Below are 22,103 nucleotides of genomic sequence, written 5' to 3' on the forward strand. Positions count from 1 at the left end.
GACTTTTGCCCCAAGCAACTACTTCCATCAAACACAGACAGCCTAACTAAACAGATAAGCACAGCATAAGATAACACAGTAGCTTCCTCTGTGAAACAGTCTAACCTATTCTATTCAAGATGACAAAGAGACCAAGCTATGCAAAGAGTGTGCACATAACCCAGATACTGAAAAGCTCTCGCAGGCTAGACAGACTTGATAATAATGTTCCAAAATTCCATAACTCTTACCAGCAACTATTACACAACGTTGTCTGACTTGCTGCTGCATTCAAGGAGAGTTTGCCATCCTCACACATCAACAAAGGTTTTTATCGCAGTTGTTAAACACAGACAACCACACAATTGGAAAATAAACTGAAATTCAAGAAAGTCTAGAAAATGAGCACAATGACTCATCGCGTTACACTTTTGACTTGGGAATAAAAACTCCAAATGCATTAACTTTACATAATCATTAAAATACAAGATACACAAATATTAAAATCCCAAATCCAAGAATGCACAACTCACCGCTACATGGAGTTTGAACGCAGTTATAGTGGTGGTGGGGACCTCCTGAAACCGGCTGCATCGTCTTACCCCCTAATACCTGAACTTTGGTGAGCGAGAACGAGACGACACACACACTGCGACTCACAAAGGTCTGCAGCCTTGTCCCCACTTTTTCTCACACACATTCCTCGACAGACACAACAGCTGACTTCCTGCAACCCCCCTCCCCCCTCGCTCAGAAATATGGGGGGCAAGTAGAGGGAGGAGGCAACGAAAGAGAACAAACAGACCTCGTTTTCCAGAGGGAGAGAGCGGGATAGGGGGAGTGGTAGGACAGACCACAGAAAGACAGATGGGTCAAAGTTGGAGGGAATAATGATATGAGAAAGACAGAAAGAGAGAGGGATGAGGAGGGTGAAAAAAAGAGAGCTCCGATGTGGCCCAAAGCCATTGAGTCTAGACTGATTTTTTTGATCGAGTGAATTTTACTTGAAATATGAGAGAAAGGAAATTACCAGAATTACCACTGCAAAGCACATTCCTATATATTTATTAATTTACTGTAAATTACACTTCTTCATAACACATTTATTTACCACCTTAAATACACAAACCTGCAGATAATACAAAAGTATGTTACTAGAATTACTCAAGTTATTAAAGTCAACTGTTATGGTAAAGAAACACAAATACAGTGCGTTCATAAAGTATTCACACCCTTCGGCTTTTTCCACATTTTGTTGTGTTACAGCCTGAATTTAAAATTGATTAAATTGAAATGTTGTGTCACTGGCCTACAAACAATACCCCATAAAGTCAAAGTGGAATTATGTTATTACAATTAAATAAAAGATGAAATGCTGAAATGTCTTGAGTCAAGTATTCAACACCTTTATGGCAAGCCGGAAAATGTGCTTAACAAGTCACATAATAAGTTGCCTGGACTCACTCTGTGTGCAATAATAGTGTTTTACATTTTGAATGACTACCTCATCTCTGTACACCACACATACAGATCATTGTAAAGGTCCCTCAGTCGAGCAGTGAATTTCAAACACAGATTCAACCACAAAGACCAGGGAGGTTTTCAAATAAAAGGCACCTATTGGTAGATGAAAAAAAAGAAAAAAGCAGACATTGAATATCCCTTTTAGCATGGTGAAGATATCAATTACACGTTGGATGGTGTATCAATTCACCCAGTCACTACAAAGAAACAGGTGTCCTTCCTAACCTGTTGGGGCTAGGGGGCAGTATTTTCACGGCTGGATAAAAAAACGTACCCGATTTAATCTGGTTACTAATCCTACCCAGTAACTAGAATATGCATATACGTATTATATATGGATAGAAAACACCCTAAAGTTTCTAAAACTGTTTGAATGGTGTCTGTGAGTATAACAGAACTCATTTGGCAGGCAAAACCCTGAGACATTTTCTGACAGGAAGTGGATACCTGATGTGTTGAATTACCTTTAAGCCTATGCCATTTAAACACACAGGGGTTGATTAATGTTTTGGCACTTCCTATTGCTTCCACTAGATGTCACCAGCCTTTACAAAGTGTTTTGAGTCTTTTACTGTGAGATCTGACCAAACAAGAGCCATGGAACGGTGATGGCCGATTAGACTCTGGCGCGCGAGTTCATGTTGGGTACCCTCGTTCCAATACGTTATAAAAGAGAATGCATTCGTCCACCTTGAATATTATTCATGTTCTGGTTAAAAAAGGCACTAATGATTTATGCTATACAACGTTTGACATGTTTGAACGAACGTAAATATATTTTTTCCCCTCGTTCATGACGAGAAGTCCGGCTGGCTTAGATCATGTGCTAACAACACGGACCTTTTTGGATCTAAATGATGAGCTTTTTTGAACAAAACTACATTCGCTATGGACCTGGGATTCCTGGAAGTGACATCTGATGAAGAGAATCAAAGGTAATGGATTATTTACATAGTATTTTCGATTTTAGATCTCTCCAACATGGCCGTTTGTCTGTATAGCAAAGCATATTTTTCTGGGCGCAGTGCTCAGATTATTGCAAAGTGTGATTTCCCAGTAAGGTTATTTTTAAATCTGGCAAGTTGATTGCGTTCAAGAGATGTAAATCTATAATTCTTTAAATGATAATATTTTACCAATGTTTTCTAATTTTAATTATTTAATTTGTGGTGCTGACTTGACTGCCGGTTATTGGAGGGAAACGATTTCCTCAACATCAATGCCATAGTAAAACGCTGTTTTTGGATATAAATATGAACTTGATAGAACTAAAAATGCATGCATTGTCTAACATAATGTCCTAGGAGTGTCATCTGATGGAGATTGTAAAAGGTTAGTGCATCATTTTAGCTGGTTTTATGGTTTTGGTGACCCTGTCTTTGAATTGACAAAACATTACACACAGCTATTGTCAATGTACTCTCCTAACATAATCTAACTTTATGCTTTCGCCGTAAAACCTTTTTGAAATCGGACAACGTGGTTAGATTAAGGAGATGTTTATCTTTCAAAGGGTGTAAGATAGTTGTATGTTTGAAAAATTTGAATTTTGACATTTATTTGGTTTCAAATTTGCCGCTCTTGAAATGCACCTGCTGTTGATAAGGTGCACCACGAGTGGCACGCTAGCGTCCCACATAGCCCCAAGAAGCTAACTCAGTTGCTGGAGAAGAAGGAAACCACGAGACCAATGGTGACTTTAAAACAGGGATAGGAGAAAAACTCAGGCTGGATCAACAAGATAGTAGTTACTCCACAATACTAACCTAAATGACAGAGTGAAAAGAAGGAAGCCTGTACAGAATACAAATATTACAAAACATGCATCATGTTTGCAATAAGGCACTACAGTAAAACTGAGAAAAAAAATTGGCAAAGAAATGAACTTTATGTCCTCAGTACAAAGTGTTATGTTTGGGGCAAATCCAACACAACACTGAGTACCACTCTTCATATTTTCAAGCATGGTGGTGGCTGCATCATGTTATGGGTATGCTTGTCATCGGTAAGGACTAAGGAGTTTTTTAGGATAAAAAGAAACGGAATGGCTCGGTCTGCTTTCCACCAGACACTGCGAGAGAAATTCACCTTTCAGCAGGACAATAACATAAAACACAAGGCCAAATATATACTGGAGATGCTTACCAACACGATATTGAATGTTCCGGAGTGGCCTAGTTATAGGACCGCATCGCAGGGCCCACTGGCATGCTTTCTCCCTTTCTTCACCCCCTCCCTAGGCCCCCTCTCTCCCTATCCAGCTGGGCTTCAGCTCTCCAGCCCAAACACTCACTCTCCTCCCCCCCTTGGGGGTTCCATAGACAGAGCCAAATGTCTGGTTCCACTGACATGTCTATTTGGGATATTATATTATGTAGAATCCAGGGACATGGTGTTATTGGGTACCCTATATCATAGGCTAGGCTTACATCGTATCAGAGGCTATTAACAAAGCAACAATGAAGCCAGCTACATTTACATTTACGTAATTTAGCAGACGCTCTTATCCAGAGCGACTTACAAATTGGTGCATTCACCTTATGATATCCAGTGGAACAACCACTTTACAATAGTACATCTATATCTTTTTTTTGGGGGGGGGGTGTTAGAAGGATTACTTTATCCTATCCCAGGTCTATCCCAGCTACATCGTCTACAACCAACATTGTGTCTTGTGAGAAGTCTTTTTGTGTTGGTATTAATTGATATTTTGATTTGATTTATTATGAACCCCATTAGTCGATGCCAATGGGGCAGCTAGTCAGCTAGACAGCTAGTCTGTCTTACTGGGGTTCAACACATAACAAAAAATACATTACAGACAAAAGACTTTACAATTGACATACAATAATGCACTTTAATCCAGTAGTCCATTTTCTATCTATTGTTTCTGGGTCATTTTAACAGACGAACCATTGCATGAGAGTAGTAATATTGTTTTGAGAAAGGCAAGCGAAATGGAAGTTATTCATCTTATCGTTGATTCAGTCACGCTCCCCTTCATGCTCCTGAATGGCTTATGTTTTTGGAGTGTTTTTGGAGTCTGGTCCAGGAATGGTTGTTATCCCATAATATCAGGGTGCAGTTGGACCTGCAAACTGTATTGCTGGGGGATTTGAAGGACCACAGTCAGTCAATGGGAAATATCATTGTGCTCTTGGGTAAAAAAAAATTTTGTAGGGTTTATTTTTTCGGAAGAAATGTTGCAGATGTGGAGGTCCACATCCCTAGTTAGACACCATGGGAGAATGGAGGGATGTATTGCGAGAGGAAATGGTAGAATGACAATTTATTGGGAAACATGGGTTGATCTGTGGCTGTCTGAAGGGTGGAATTGAAGAGTGTTGGAATAATTATATACATCAATGTACAATATAAATGTTTGAGTTCCTCCAAATCAGGAGTGAGGGTGGGGATGGGATTATTGTATGTTTTACATTTCGCTATTTATGTTTTATGGTTTGGTTTCATGCTGTGAGCGGTGTGTGTTCTGGTCGTGGTAGTTATGGGTGCGCTCGCTTCCATGCCAGCCCGGGCGACGGGTGGAGCTTGGTTTTCCCCTACCTTAAAAAATCAATTTGGGCCAGGAGCAGGGCCTTGCCTTGCCGGCGTCTCTGGGAAGGTGGGAGTGAGCGCACACACTGACCAGAGCACCTACGGATGGGAGCGGACATTTTTATTGTCTGTGTATTGTATAGTATTTTATTGTTGTTTTAAAGAAAAATCAATAATATTACATATACAGTGCCTTCGGAAAGTATTCAAACACCTTGACTACTTACACATTTTGTTTCGTTACAGCTTCATTTTAAAATGAATGACAAAGCAAAAACAGGCTTTTAGAAATGTTAGCAAATGTATTAAAAATAATAAACAGAAATACTTTATTTACATAGAGTAACAGTCAAAAGTTTGGACACACCTACTCATTCAAGGGTTTTTCTTTGTTTTTACTATTTTCTACATTGTATAAAATAGTGGAGACATCAAAACTATGACATAACACATATGGAATAATGTAGTAACCACAAAAGTGTTCAACAAATAAAAATGTTATAGTTGAGATTCTTCAAAGTAGCCACCCTTTGCTTTAAAACCTGTTGGGGATAGGGGGCAGTATTTGCACGGCCGGATAAAAAACATTCTCGATTTAATCTGGTTACTACTCCTGCTCAGTAACGAGAATATGCATATAATTAGTAGATTTGGATAGAAAACACTCTAAAGTTTCTAAAACTGTTTGAATGGTGTCTGTGAGTATAACAGAACTCATATGGCAAGCAAAAACCTGAGAAGATTCCATGCAGGAAGTGGAAATCTGATTTGTGGAAACATCTTCAACACTTTGCCTATAAAACACACCGTGAGTTAGGATTAATTTAGCACTTCCTAAGGCTTCCACTAGATGTCAACAGTCTTTACAAAGTGGTTTGAGTCTGCTATGGTAGAAACTGACCAAAAGAGAGGCTTGGAAAGTTGGTCACAGGGGGAGGGCCATTACTACTATGACGCAGGCGCCCATGGGTACTCTCTCATTCCGAAACGTTTAGTAAGACAATGCAATCGTCCGCCTTGAATATTATTGAAGCTCTGGTTGAAAAAGGCCCTAAAGATTTATGTTATACAACGTTTGACATGTTTGAACGAACGTAAATATATATTTTTTGCTCTTTCGTGACGACAAGTCCCGCGCGCCTCGTACATTATGAGTAGCCTTCGGAACGCGCTAACAAGAAGGAGCTATTGGGACATAAATTATTAACTTTTTCGAACAAGACTACATTTTTTGTGGACCTGGGATTCCTGTAAGTGCCTTCTGATGAAGATAATCAAAGGTAAGGGAATATTTATAATAGTATATTTGATTTTAGATGGTTCCAAGATGGTACTAATCTGTATCGCCTAGCCTATTTTTCTGAGCATACCACCTCATTTATTGCAAAGTGTGATTTCCCTGTAAAGTTATTTTTAAATCTGGCAATGCAGTTGCATTCACGAGATGTTAATCTATAATTCTTTGAATGACAATATTACATTTAAAAAATGTTTTCGAATAGTAATTTTGTAAATTGTAGAGCTGATTCACCGGAAGCATTTCAGGGAAAATGTTTTCTGAACATCACGCGTCGATGTAAAATGCTGTTTTATATATAAATATGAACTTTATCGATGAAAAAATGCATGTATTGTGTAACATGATGTCCTAGGAGTGTCATCTGATGAAGATTGTCAAAGGTTAGTGCTGCATTTAGCTGTGTTTTGGGTATTTGTGATGCATGCTAGTTGCTTTGAAAATGGCAGTGTGATTTTTTTTTGGCTGGGTACTCTCCTGACATAATCTAATGTTTTGCTTTTGCTGTAATTGACAGCCCAAAAAAAATCACACTGCCATTTTCAAAGCAACTAGCAGTAGATTTGGATAGAAAACACTCTAAAGTTTCTAAAACTGTTTGAATGGTGTCTGTGAGTATAACAGAACTCATATGGCAGGCAAAAACCTGAGAAGATTCCATGCAGGAAGTGGAAATCTGATTTGTGAAATCACCTTCAACACTTTGCCTATGAAACACACCGTAAGTTAGGATTCATTTAGCACTTCCTAGGGCTTCCACTAGATGTCAACAGTCTTTACAAAGTGGTATGAGTCTTTGTAAAGACAGTCTTTGTAAACACTTCCATCAGATTGTGCTGCTTTCCCCTCTTGTAACAGTTGCTCAAAGAGTCTCTGACCGCAGTTGCGTGATTTTTTTGTTGTTATTTTGGAGCACACGGCCCCCAAAAGGTCTATGCACTTCCCATCCAAAACAGTTTGGAACAGTTCGTACATATATTATGAAGACATTTTGTTCGTTTTGGTCTTTGGTAAGATTTTTTTCAGCTGTTCGTGCAAAAAGTCTATGCCCCTTCGTTGGTCATTGGTCAACAGTCTTTAAGTGTTTGTTGTCATTCAACGATAGATGACTTGTTTTACATTTTAGTTTGATGAAAAATTGTACGACTAAGATCTCCTCAGTAAAAAACTGATGGACAAACAGTATCTTTTCTAATTTTTCAAACAAAGGTATTTTAAGGGAGTAAGTGAGCGCACTCGTTCGGTGTTAGGTGGATGCCAAACCGAAGCATGCGGGCCTTTAGTCTGGGAAGTTGGGAGTGGCCAGATAGCAGTTTGTGTGTGTGTGTGTGTGTGTGTGTGTGTGTGTGTGTGTGTGTGTGTGTGTGTGTGTGTGTGTACAAGGAAGGGTGGGGGTTATCAGTCTGTAAAACTGTCTGTTCACATGGGCAGGAAGGAGGGGGGGGTGCGCATGCCTGTGTGTGTCTGTGACAGAGGGGGTTGTAGATGAGAAAAGACTGTGTTGAAAGGGGTTGCAGTGCTCAGAGCAGATAGGGCAGGTTTGCACTGTGCAGAGTCACTGAGAAGGGCAGAGCAGCGAGAGACCTAGACAGAGAAGAGTGATAGAGAGACACGAGGGGGGGGGGACAAAACACATCGCTTTTCATTGACTTTGGAGCCACAGTCACACAACCAACAAGTGTGGGAACTTTAGACTGGGATACTCACACTATTGATACGGGTGAGGTAAAAAGGAGTGGCGAGGGGAAGTTGGGCTAAGTGAATTATTTAGCTTTCGGGTGATTTCTCACAAAACTAAAAGGAAAAAGCCATGATGTAAGGGATTTTCACAAAATGTTATCCATAGAACAGTCCTTTGGAGGAATGATTGTTGACATATTTGTGACATTTTGGCCTTACCCAGGCCTCCTTTAAGACTACATAATGCTTCATCTCTAGGTGCTACAAAGCAAACATTTGTGTCATATGAACCTTTACCTCCTGCACTGTAATATGAGTAGTATTTTGATTTCAATAACAATTTTATTTAATTACATTAATTTATGAATAACGGAAAATAAAAACATTAATATTGAAAATATATTTTTTGATATTGAAATATTAAATGTAAGAAAATTGTTATTGAAATAAAAATACTCATATTACAGAGAAAGCGGTAACCACCAATCTTTCTAGCGCCTACAAACATTATGGAGTTTTAAAGGAGGCCTGGGTAAGGCCAAAATGTCACGAATATTGCAACTTCAATTAATTATTTCTCAATTATGCTTTAAGTTACAAATGTCAAATAAGTCAACAATCCTTCCTCCAAAAGGACCCGTCTATGGATTACATTTTGTGAAAATCAATAAAAGCATGGTATTTTTGGTTTGTTTTAGTTTTGTGAAGTATCACATTTTGCCTGATATAGGGAGATTATAGCGTAGATGCTAACACTGATCTGCTCAGTCAAAAAGTTGGGAACTTAGATAGAGGTTAGTCAGTAGGGCTGGGCGATATGGCCCAAATATAATAGAACAATATTTTTGTTGATTTATACTCAACCAAACTAGGAGAAAACATACAGTGAAGTAGTCTGACTTCTATAACTTTACATTTTTGTTGCCATTGTATCTAAACATTGTTAAAGACTATATTGTAAAAATCAATACCAGTATGTGGAGCTTTCAGTGAAATTCTGAGACTACGCTTTCTTAGAAGAGCCAATTGAACTGCAAGCAAGGCATTCACCACCCAACACCCAGCTTATGGCTGGAGCTTTGGTGAACTTCATAGGTGTTTGAGTGTATGTTCACACATGTCTGGTGGGTTAGGTGGTGGGGGAGAGAGAGGGAGGGTGAAAAGGCCCAAAGTAATGGGAAACCTTCCTGGAGTCTTTGTTTGGACAAGTCTTGGGGGGAGAAAATGTTCAATAAACAAAGCTGACTGTGCTTTAATCAAACTCAAGTTATAGTAATTATTTCAACCCAAACAACAGGGGCACGCATGAAGGAGTCTAAATGGATTTGATAGAACAAGCGGTAAGTCCAGACAAGAGCTGTCGGAAAACAGGTCTAGTGGAACTACGGTTGTCATCCAGTCAGGAGGAAAGGGGGCCATTAAGACAAACAAAACCAGAATTGTTGCTCTTTAAAATCTCTGCCTCTGTATTTTATGTTTTCAGACTTAGCTTAACATCTCAGAGCAAGTTTCAATTGCTGCCCGGCGTGTCTGTTAAGCATTTCCAGACTCAGAAGCAACCCACACCCATTCAAACACAGTTTTACTGAGATGCTGAATATGAGACTCATAGGCCTAGTTAAGAGACATTCACAGACACATGTTTACATAAATGTTTTTGTCATTTAACAGACACTCTTATTCAGAGCCACGTACAATAGTAGTGAGTGTATACATTTTTCATACTGGTCCCCCATGGGAATCGAACACACAATCCTGGCATTGCAAGCACCGTGCTCTACCAACTGAGGTGAACGGGACACACAGTATGGGAATACACACATACTAAGTGGACATAACACACACAAACCCTATAAGGGAGATAAGCAGGCAGACGTGACACAATGATATGGAGTGCACACGGTGCAGTGCTTTTTCAGTTGATCTTTATTTCACCAAATCTGTCCCATGAATGGATTTAAAATGTATTTCGGGCCAATATATTTTTACAAGAGCGGAATTGCAAAACAGAGAGAGAAAAAATAAAGCCACTGCAATGAAGCACCAGTAAGGGAAAACTGAAGCACCAGTAAGGGAAAACTGAAGCCCTGAAGCCTTCTTCACAACAATTGAACCGCTCTCCTTGAAGTTCTTGATGATCTGATAAATGGTTGATTTAGGTGCAATCTTACTGGCAGCAATACCCTTGCCTGTGAAGCCCTTTTTGTGCAAAGCAATGATGACGGCATGTGTTTCCTTGCAGGTAACCATGACTGACAGAGGAAGAACAATGATTCCAAGCACCACCCTCCTTTTGAAGCTTCCAGTCTGTTATTTGAACTCAATCAGCATGACAGAGTGATCTCCAGCCTTGTCCTCGTCAACACTCATACCTGTGTTAACGAGAGAATCACTGACATGATGTCAGCTGGTCCTTTTGTGGCAGGGCTGAAATGCAGTGGAAATGTTTTTGGGGGGTTCAGTTCATTTGCATGGCAAAGAGGAACTTTGCAATTAATTGCAATTCATCTGATCACTCTTCATAACATTCTGGTATATATGCAAATAGCCATCAAACTGAGGCAGCAGACTTTGTGAAAATATTTATGTCATTCTCAAAACTTTTGGCCACGACTGTGGATGTCTGCCACACCTTTTTATCAATATTGTTAGTCTCTTGTGTTTATTAAATGGATCACAATATTTTCTTTACAACTTTGGGTAGTAAACCAACAGCTTTTGCACATAATGAAATTCAATTATATGGGCATCCTCACAAATCAAGGCATTCCTCCATGAAAGCAATTCAGTTTGTCCTTCTCTTAGACTTAACCAGTCCAGGAAACAGCTCCTCTATGTGTGGTTTATTTCCTTCAAAAAAGGTTTGGATTAGTTAAACCATTCCTGGTGAACAAGCAAACCATTAGGCTACAGCAGTACTAATAGTTTCGATGTTGGCCTCTTCAATGGTAAAAGCGAAATCTGAGATCCTCTTCTGCTTTTTGAGGTGGAATGACCCATAAGGAAGAAAAGCAAACCCGAGGAAGCACAGTCAATGTTTGTTCCAGCGCACAGCTTGTGCTTACCCACTTTCGGTCTGTGACTGTAGCCGCCGCTTGTCTGAATCGGTCAGGCTTTGAAGAGTGAATTTTATTTTTGGGGGGGGGACGGGTGGACGGGTGGACTTGAGTCTCGTCATAACCAGGTCAAGGAGCCAGGGGCAAAACAAGACACCCATGCCATCTTTACCATATTCACCATGTCTGTGCCCCTTCAAACTCGTGAAATATGTTGAATGTCTGGGACTCACCACTCGCTGACAGTTTGCCAGAGGATAGAGGATAAACAAAATAAACACACATTTTCTCTCTCATCTCGGATTCGTCCCAAGGGAGATTCGCCCCCTCCCTATCCTCTCCCAGACTAGACAGATCTGGCAGCTTCAGGGAATGCTAGACTACACCCCCCATCTACCGCCCCACCTAATTTCGCCCCTAACTCCCCACCCCATCTATTAGAAGACACAGTGGAGGCCTGGCTGGCAAATTACTGAAACAAACAAGTAAGGGGAAGAACAAAGGATGAGCCGGGCTACTGGATTAACTTGACTACTTCCACATTGCTACAAGAGTGTCCTAAAGCAAATAGGAGTTGGATGGGTGAAGGAGCCCTGGAAATGGGAAGATTAGGGCTGCTTGATTCTGTGGCTACAGGACAGAAAGGGGAGTTTCAAAAGGTCCAGTTCTGGCGAGACAGACCACGGGTTGGAGGGAAGGTTGCCGGTTAGCGCCTTTATAGTCTTGGGTTGTGTGTGTACTGTATGTTTGTGTCCTAAGGTATAGTCATTCCACCCTTGTATAGATTCACCACCCTTGAAACATGGATGAATAGACAGCAACGTCACAATATGGAGCTGACAATAGTGGTATTAAACAGACAAAAATAACCATCTCTTCTTAAAGATTGAACAGGGAAGCTTAAGAGCCGTCTGCCACGTCTGTGACCTATGTTTTAAAACCATCATGGCGGAATCTCAAATGGAGTTTCCTCCTCTGCACAGGCACCTTTGCCCACCACAGGCACGAGCCTGCCTCACCTGCCGGCAGGTACGCACAGACCTGGGTGTCTGAAGCGTATGAAAATCTAACCTTGTTATCAGCTGGCCTGTCTGCGGACTGAGCGGGCTCATTGTTTTTCTAGCCAAAGGGAGCTAGCCCTCGGTTCTGTAACGGCCGTTGCAGGGAGTAGACCAAGGCGCAGCGTGGTTAGTGCTCATCATGAATTTATTGAAATGAACACTGAATCAAAAACCAAAGTGCAACAGCTAAACAGTTCTGTCAGGTATCCTAACACACTAAACAGAAATGAACCACCCACAAAACCCAAAGGAAAACAGGCTACCTAAGTATGGCTCCCAATCAGCGACAACGATGACAGCTGTCCCTGATTGAGAGCCATACCAGGCCAAAACAAAGAAATACAAAACATAGAAAAAAGGACATAGAATGCCCACCCTAGTCACACCCTGGCCTAACCAAAATAGAGAAAAAAAAACCTCTCTATGGCCAGGGCGTGACAGGTTCGCCTTCCCCGGTCCCAGGCTCACCACCTAATTTATCTGTTGTCACCAAGGGCACTCATCCACACCCCCTATATTTGAATAAGATAAAAGAGGAGCCAGACTGGGGAGCAAAGAGCAAGTTATCCAGTGCTTGGCTAGCTCCAGCACCCCTCGCTCTGTCTGACAGTCACTCCCGTTTTGGGCTGGGGTGGTGCTAGACATAATTATTATATAGGCTACAGTCTGAATAGGGTGGATCTGTTTTGTCTCCCCTAACAACATCCATATACATAGACATCGAAACCTAAAACCTGTCCACTGTGAGTGCCTCCCTACAATAAATCTTTCCAACGGCCTATTTTAGGGAAAACATACTACTACTATTTATATAACCTGGCCATATAAAGGAAGGGATTCTTATGAGAATAGAAAGTTCAAGACTTCAAGCGAAAATGTTTCACTTTCACTCTGATAATAAAAACCCAACAGTCTGCTCTACTGTTGACTTTAAAAGCTTGTGGGAACAGAACAACTAATGACTGCATAGGCCTAAAATGCTGATAGAGGCCATTTCCAGGTGCTACTGCAGGTGCTACAGGTGCTAGGTTTTATGTTCCAGGTCTGCGCTGTGTAAACTGTCTCTTGGAGGGAACACAGACGTTCGCTAGCATGGCAGCCTCATCTATAAACAGTTGGCTGCCAAGTTTCTCCAGCGCTGAAAACGTGCCATGTCTGTCAGCCACAGCTGCAGACAGACTCAACACTCATCCAGACATAACACTGTGTCTAGAGCGAGAACACCACCTCCACAACCACAGTCAAACTCGTCTAACTACAAGAGCCCTGGCAGGAATCCGGTTAGTTTTCGTCTGGGGCGGGAACTAGACAAAACAAACCCCAGCTTAACAAACTCCACTAAATGAATGTACACTGTAAAAATGAATCTACAAACATTTGGGTAACACAATAACACTTAATATTACTGAGTATATTTCCTTTTCTATGTTTTTTTGTATTTAAAAAAAAGATATATTATTTAAAAACATAAAGTCCAGGGAAATAATAATAGCCATATTGGATTTACTGATAATATGATTAAATATGTTGATGTAACACAAATATTCAATACTTTGGCATTTAAACTAGTGATGTGCGGTTCACAAACAATTCCAAATTTTTTAACAACTTTGTACTAACTCGAGAGTCATGATCTGTTTTTCTGAGTGAGTTGTTCAATTTAGCCAACTACGGCATCTGTATTAAGTGATCATTGTGATCATTGGATGCAATTGGGTGTCCCAGTAGTACCACCTAAAGTTTGGTAATCCTAGGACACCTGATTCCTTTGGCAGTTGGAGTGTTTTGTACCCCACCCTTGGTTTTTTACCTTGCCTTGCCATAGGAACCTTGAAATTAGACAGTCTATTTGTTGAAATATGGATTCTGGGACCAGAACAGGTAGAGTCTGAAATGGGAATAGCAGCCTGGGGAGAATATTAATCTTAATTGTTTCCACCTTTCCTGTAAATAAAGAGAAACTCTTCCATCTTCTAAGATCTATGGTTATCACATACATGAATTAGGTATAGTTTGTTTTAGACTGGTCCTCGAGAGGTAGTGATAGCAATACTTAGATATTTTATTTCCTTGTCAGGCCACCTGAAAACTGACAGGCAGGGTACCTGATGGGGGGTGAACCCATTCAAGAGGTTCAGTACTAATGTCAAAAAGGAGCGTGCTCAGTGGGCAACCTTGCCAGACCCCTATTTTACTGATAAAAAGTGCAGATAAATGTCAATTTACTCTCACTCTAGCATGAGGGGTAGAATAAAGGATTTGGACCCATCTAATGAACTTGGGGCCAAATCTAAATTCATGCAGCACTTGAAACCCAATCAAAAGCCTTCTGTGCATCCAGGGCCAGTGCCATATTTTCCACACCCTGAGTCTGGGCAGATGATATAACATTTAGGCATCTTCTTATATTATCCGACAGTTGACGACCAGCAATGAACCCTGTTTGATCAGGATGTATAATATTTGTTATGAACTTTCCTAGTCGCTTTGCCAAGATGGAAGTAAGCAGTTTGTAATAGATTTGGAGCAAAGCGATAGGTCTATATGAATTACAGTGTCACGACTTCCGCCGAAGTCGGTTCCTCTCCTTGTTCGTTCGGCGGTCGATGTCACCGGTCTTCTAGCCATCGCCGATCCACCTTTCATTTTCCATTTGTTTTGTCTTGTTTTCCCAAACACCTGGTTTACCTTCCCTCATTACTTGTCATGTATATAACCCTCTGTTCCCCCAATGTCTCTGTGTGAAATTGTTTATTGTCAGGTTGGCACGCTTCTGGCTGGTGTGCGCTGGGTTTTGTTTTACACCCGTGCTTTGTGGCAGCCGGTACTTTGTACTTGGTTATTGTACTTTGTGCTGCCTTACTTGCTCTTTGGGCATTTGTTTTTGTGACGCGGTTGCGTTCTGTTCAAATAATTGCCTCAGTAAAGTGCTTTGTCCACTCATCTCTGCTCTCCTGTGCCTGACTTCCATGCACCAGCTACACCATTTGACATACAGTCAGTAGCATCTTTGCCTTCTTTATGTATAACACTGAGTGTAAGGCAGCTCTCCAGTTTCTAGTACATTTGAAAACACTTCCCATAATATTGGAGTGACATGGTACGGGAAGGTTTTACAGAATGCATTAACCTGTTAGGGCTAGGGGGCAGTATTTACACGGCCGGATAAAAAACGTACCAGATTTAATCTGGTTATTACTACTGCCCAGAAACTAGAATATGCATATAATTATTGGCCTTGGATAGAAAACACCCTAAAGTTTCTAAAACTGTTTGAATGGTGTCTGTGAGTATAACAGAACTCATATGGCAGGCAAAAACCTGAGAAGATTCTGTACAGGAAGTGCCCTCTCTGACCATTCCTTGGGCTTCTTGACTCATTTTATTGAAAACTTATGATCTTTGCTGTAACGTGACACTTCCTACGGCTCCCATAGGCTCTCAGAACCCAGGAAAAAGCTGAATGACGTCTTTGCAGCCCCTGGCTGAAAAACATTAGCGCCTTTGGTAAGTGGTCTATCAGAGGACAATGAGACTGAGGCGCGTGCACGAGGCGACCCCATGTTTTTATTTTCTCTCTCTTTGTACTAAAACACGGTTTCCCGGTCGGAATATTATCGCTTATTTACGAGAAAAATGGCATAAACATTTATTTTAAACAGCGGTTGAAATGCTTCGAAGTACGGTAATGGAATATTTTGAATTTTTTTGTCACGAAACGCGTCGGGCGCGTCACCCTTCTTTACACTTCGGATAGTGTCTTGAACGCACGAACAAAACAGAGGATATTTGAACATAACTATGGATTATTTTGAACCAAACCAACATTTGTTATTGAAGTAGAAGTCCTGGGAGTGCATTCTGACGAAGACAACAAAGGTAAGAACATTTTTCTTATAGTAAATCTGACTTTGATGAGTGCTAAACCTGCTGGGTGTCTAAATAGCTAGCCCTGTGATGCCGGGCTATCTACTGAGAATATTGCAAAATGTGCTTTCACCGAAAAGCTATTTTAAAATCGGACATATCGAGTGCATAGAGGAGTTCTGTATCTATAATTCTTAAAATAATTGTTATGCTTTTTGTGAACGTTTATTGTGAGTAATTTAGTAAATTCACCGGCAGTGTTCGGTGGGAATGCTAGTCACATGCTAGTCACATGCTAATGTAAAAAGCTGTTTTTTAATATAAATATGAACTTGATTGAACAAAACATGCATGTATTGTATATCATAATGTCCTAGGGTTGTCAACTGATGAAGATCATCAAAGGTTAGTGCTACATTTAGCTGTGGTTTGGGTTTATGTGACATTATATGCTAGCTTGAAAAATGGGTGTCTGATTATTTCTGGCTGGGTAGTCTGCTGACATAATCTAATGTTTTGCTTTCGTTGTAAAGCCTTTTTGAAATCGGACAGTGTGGTTAGATTAACGAGAGTCTTATCTTTAAAATGGTGTAAAATAGTCCTATTTTTTTTAAATTGAAGTAATAGCATATCTAAGGATTTGAATAACGCGCCACAGGATTCAACTGGCTGTTGACCACCTAACCCATAGAGGTTAACATAATTTGTTTTAACCTTCTGAATTACAGTTGCTTTATAAATCACAAATGTCCCTCAATCTTTTCGGTAAGCAGAGAATCAAGTGCATTACGAGCCTCTTTTAATTGGATGAGGATTGAAGGGGATTGTTGTTGTTTATACACGGTTTCCAATCTCTCAATGTCATCTTCCATGCTTTACGTTTATCCATGCTTTAAGCTTTATTTTTCCTGTAAACAAGTAATCAATATGAAAATAACATGTATGGGGTGGGAGTAAAATGTAAAATCTCTTCTATTGGGGTTCAAATGTCTCAACATATCCACTAGGCCCAGCTCCATCGAGACATTTCTTAAAGCATGGCTCATTCTGTATATGGGTGCTCTAGAGGGGGAGCCTTATCTTCAGTACCAGATAGAATGCAGTTAGTCTCCTCCCATCAAAAACAACCCCTTTACATTATCATAAATCAAACAGCCTTATTAACTCAGGTTTATCCTCATTAGGTGCATATACATTAAACATTGAGACATTCACTCATGCAATGGACCAGTTCCATAATATGCATCTCCCTTCCTTATCTTTTACTTCATCATGCAAAACAAAATGGGGTAGATCTGTGTATTAGAATAGCTACTCCTGTCTCCTCTCAGAACTATGTGATGAAAAAAACACCTGATTAGCCCAGGTTTTATTGAGCTTGAGGTGCCCACTATCTGGCAGGTGTGTCTCTTGTAAAAAAATATACTGCAAGTTCTTCAGATGTAGGATAATTTTTTTCTTTTAAATTGGTCAATGGATACCTTTCACATTGTAGGAAATTACCTTCAGACCCATAATTATACCTTGGTGGTTACAACTACCATCTCCATTTTTTACTGTCATACGTCTCATTGCAACAATTGTAGAATAAAAATTCTAAAGTAACAAAACAAAACAACAAACTTTGAACATAAACATTTATCTCTGAATCCCAGTTACCTTTTTAGTTTCCAACATTTTGAGCCAGATTTTTGCAGGTCTCCTTTTAAACCTAATATGCTCATGAATATAATTATATATACACTCCATGGTTGACTGTTGGGGATAAATTCATTAAGTGCTAATCTATTGACTTCACTTGACTGTTGGTCACAGGTACCTTAAAGAAATGGTAGGGGCGTGGATCAGAAAACCAGTCAATATCTGGTGTGACCACCATTTGCCGCATGCAGCACAACACATCTCCTTTGCTTTGAGTTGATCAGGCTGTTGACTATAGCCTGTGGAATGTTGTTCCACTCCTCCTCAATGGCTGTGCTAAGTTGCTGGATATTGTCCGGAACTGGAACACGCTGTCGTACACGTCGATCCAGAGCATCCCAAACATGCTCAATGGGTGACATGTCTGGTGAGTATGCAGGTCGCAGAAGAACTGGGACATAGTCAGCTTCCAGAAATTGTGTACAGATCCTTGCGACATGAGGCCGTGCATTATCATGCTGAAAAATGATGTGATGGCGGCAGATGAATGGCATGACAATGGTCCTCTGAATCTCATCACGGTATCTCAGTGCATTCAAATTGCCATCGATAAAATGCAATTGTGTTCATTATCCATAGCTTATGCCTGCCCATACCATAACCCCACCGACACCATGGGGCACTTTGTTCACAACGTTGACATCAGCAAACCGCTCGCCCACACAACGCCATACACGCTGTCTGCCATCTGCCTGGTACAGTTGAAACTGTGATTCATCTGTGAAGAGCACACTTCTCCAGTGTCCCAGTGGCCATCGAAGTTAAGCATTTGGCCACTAAAGTCGGTTACGACGCCGAACTGCAGTCAGGTCAAGACCCTGGTGGGGACAACGAGCAGTTTCTGACAGTTTGTGCAGACATTCTTCAGTTGTGCAAAACCACAATTTCATCAGTTGTCCGGGTGTCTGGTCTCAGACGATCCCGCAGGTGAAGAAGCCAGATGTGGAGGTCCTGGGCTGGCGTGGTTACAGTGGTCTGCGGTTGTGAGGCCGGGTTAGACGTACTGCCAAATTCTCTAAAATGACGTTGGAGGCAGCTTATGGTAGAAAAATGTACATTAAATTCTCTAGCAACAGCTCTATTAGACATTCCTGCCGTCAGCATGCCATTTGCACGGTCCCTCAAAACTTGAGACATCTGTGATGTTGTATTGTGTGACAAAACTGCAGATTTTAGAGTGGCCTTTTATTGTACCCAGCACAAGGTGCACCTGTGTAATGATCATACTGTTTAATCAGCTTATTGATATGCCACACCTGTCAGGTGGATGGATTATCTTGGCCAAGAAGAAATGCCCACTAACTGGGAAGTAAACAAATTTTTGCACATCATTTTAGTGTATGGAACATTTCTGGGATCTTTTATTTCAGCTCCTGAAACATTCAGCTCCTGAAACACTTTACATGTTGCATTTATATTTTGGTTCAGTATAATATCTTAAATGCACCTAATTTCCTGAAATCATATTTTCATTTCATTTGTCTTTAATTACAAGATTGTTGACTGTTTGAAATGCAGTGTATTTTACCTTTAATTGTACAACAAAGTTTGAGATATACACTACCGTTCAAAAGTTTGGGGTCACTTAGAAATGTCCTTGTTTTTGAAAGAAAAGCACATTTTTGGTCCATTAAAATAACATCAAATTGATCAGAAATACAGTGAAGACATTGTTAATGTTGTAAATGACTATTTTAGCTGGAAACGGCTGCTTTTTTATGGAATATCTACATAGGCGTACAGAGGCCCATTATCAGCAACCATCACTGCTGTGTTCCAATGGCACACTGTGTTAGCTAATCCAAGTTTATCATTTTAAAAGGCTAATTGATCATTAGAAAACCGTTTTGCAATTATTTAGCACAGCTGAAAACTGTTGTTCTAATTAAAGAAGCAATAAAACTGTCCGTCTTTAGACTGGTTGAGTATCTGGAGCATCAGCATTTGTGGGTTCGATTACAGGCTCAAAATGTCCAGAAACAAAGCGCTTTCTTATGAAACTCATCAGTCTATTCTTGTTCTGAGAAATGAAGGCTATTCCATGCGAGAAATTGCCAAGAAACTGAAGATCTGTTACAACGCTCTGTACTACTCCCTTCACAGAACAGCGCAAACTGGTTCTAACCAGAATAGAAAGAGGAGTGGGAGGCCCCGGTGCACAACTGAGCAAGAGGAGAGGTACATTACTGTGTTTAGTTTGAGAAACAGACGCCTCACAAGTCCTCAACTGGCAGCTTCATTAAATAGTACCCACAAAACACCAGTCTCATTGTCAACAGTGAAGAGGCGACTCCGGGATGCTGGCCTTCTAGGCAGAATTCCTCTGTCCGGAGTCTGTGTTCTTTTTGCCCATCTTAATCTTTTATTTTTATTTGCCAGTCTGAGATATGGCTTTTTCTTTCTAACTCTGCCTAGAAGGCCAGCATCCCAGAGTCGACTCTTCACTGTTGATCTTGAGACTGGTGTTTTGCGGGTACTATTTAATGAAGCTGCCAGTTGAGGACTTGTGAGGTGTCTGTTTCTCAAAATGATGCCTTAATTCGACAAGTTAGTGCTTAAATATACTGTGCATCCGAAAGTATTCAGACCCCTTCCCTTTTTCCACATTTTGTTATGTTACAGCCTTATTCTAAAATTGATTCAATTAAATTATTCCCTCATCAATCTACACACAATACCCCATAATGACAAAGAGAACAGGTTTTTTAAAATGTTTGCACATTTTAAATAAAAGAAAACAGACATTTCCATAAGTATTCAGACCATTCGCAATGAAACAACATTTTGCTCAGGTGCATCCTGTTTCCTTTGGTCATTTTTGAGATGTTTCTATGACTTGGAGTCCACCTGTGGTAAATGAAATTGATTGGCACACAACTGTCTGTATAAGGTCCCACAGATGTCAGAGCAAAAACCAAGCCATGAGGTCGATGGAATTGTCCGTTGAGTTCCGAGTCAGGATTGTGTTGAGGCTCAGATCTGAGGAAGAGTACCAAAACATTTCTGCAGCATTGAAGGTCCCCAAGAACACAGTGGCCTCCATCATTCTTAAATGGAGATGTTTGGAACCACCAAGTCTCTTCCTAGAGCTGGCCGCCCGGCCAAACTGAGCAATCGGGGGAGAAGGGCCTTGGTCAGGGAGGTGACAAAGAACCCTATGGTCATTCTGACAGAGCTCCAGACTTTCTCTATGGAGATGGGAGAACCCTCCAGAAGGACAACCATCTCTGCAGCACTTCACCAATCTGGCCAGACGGAAGCCACTCCACAGTAAAAGGCACATAACAGCCCGCTTTGACCCCTTGACTTTTTCCACATTTTGTTACATTACAACCTTATTCTAAAATTGATTAACCTCTTACATCTAGACGTTCCGCTAGCGGAACACCTGCTCCAAAAGCCAATGATGGGCGTGGCGCGAATTACAAATTCCTCAAAAATACAACAACTTCAATTTTTCAAACATATGACTATTTTACACCATTTTAAAGACAAGACTCTCATTTATCTAACCACACTGTCCGATTTCAAAAAGGCTTTACAACGAAAGCAAAACATTAGATTATGTCAGCAGAGTACCCAGCCAGAAATAATCAGACACCCATTTTTCAAGCTAGCATATAATGTCACATAAATCCAAACCACAGCTAAATGCAGCACTAACCTTTGATGATCTTCATCAGATGACACCCCTAGGACATTATGTTATACAATACATGCATGTTTTGTTCAATCAAGTTCATATTTATATCAAAAACCAGCTTTTTACATTAGCATGTGACGTTCAGAACTAGCATACCCCCCGCAAACTTCCGGTGAATTTACTAAATTACTCACGATAAACGTTCACAAAAAACATAACAATTGTTTTAAGAATTATAGATACAGAACTCCTCTATGCACTCGCAATATCCAATTTTAAAATAGCTTTTCGGTGAAAGCACATTTTGCAATATTCTCAGCAGATAGCCCAGCCATCACGGCTAGCTATTTAGACACCCACCAAGTTTAGCACTCACCAAAGTCAGATTTACTATAAGAAAAATGTTATTACCTTTGCTGTTCTTTGTCAGAATGCACTCCCAGGACTTCTACTTCAATACAAATGTTGGTTTGGTCCCAAATAATCCATAGTTATATCCAAACAGCGGCGTTTTGTTTGTGCGTTCAAGACACTATCCGAAAGGGTAAATAAGTGTTACGCGCCCGACGCGTTTCGTGACAAAGAATTTCAAAATATTCCATTACCGTACTTCGAAGCATGTCAACCGCTGTTAAAAATCAATTTTTATGCCATTTTTCTCCTAAAAAAGCGATAATATTCCGACCGGGAAAGCGTGTTTACGTTCAAAGAGAGAGAAAGTAAAAGCATGGGATCCCCTC

General features: G+C 40.5%; 1 protein-coding gene across 2 annotated transcripts in view; it reads right to left on the reverse strand.

Moving 5' to 3' along the window:
- Positions 1–22,103, reverse strand: part of LOC106582623 (protein TMEPAI) — an 87,346-nt gene that overhangs the window by 10,885 nt on the left and 54,358 nt on the right. The window contains exon 1 of one of the 2 annotated variants that reach the window (XM_014165850.2): positions 513–748. The exons of the other annotated variant lie outside the window; for it this stretch is intronic. Coding sequence (XP_014021325.1) covers positions 513–573 — 61 coding nt within the window. The 5' untranslated portion in view covers positions 574–748. Of the gene's footprint in view, positions 1–512; positions 749–22,103 lie in introns of those variants that run through there. 2 annotated transcript variants of the gene reach the window in all.

This window comes from Salmo salar, chromosome ssa22, assembly GCF_905237065.1.
Source record: "Salmo salar chromosome ssa22, Ssal_v3.1, whole genome shotgun sequence".
Lineage (NCBI taxonomy): Eukaryota > Metazoa > Chordata > Actinopteri > Salmoniformes > Salmonidae > Salmo > Salmo salar.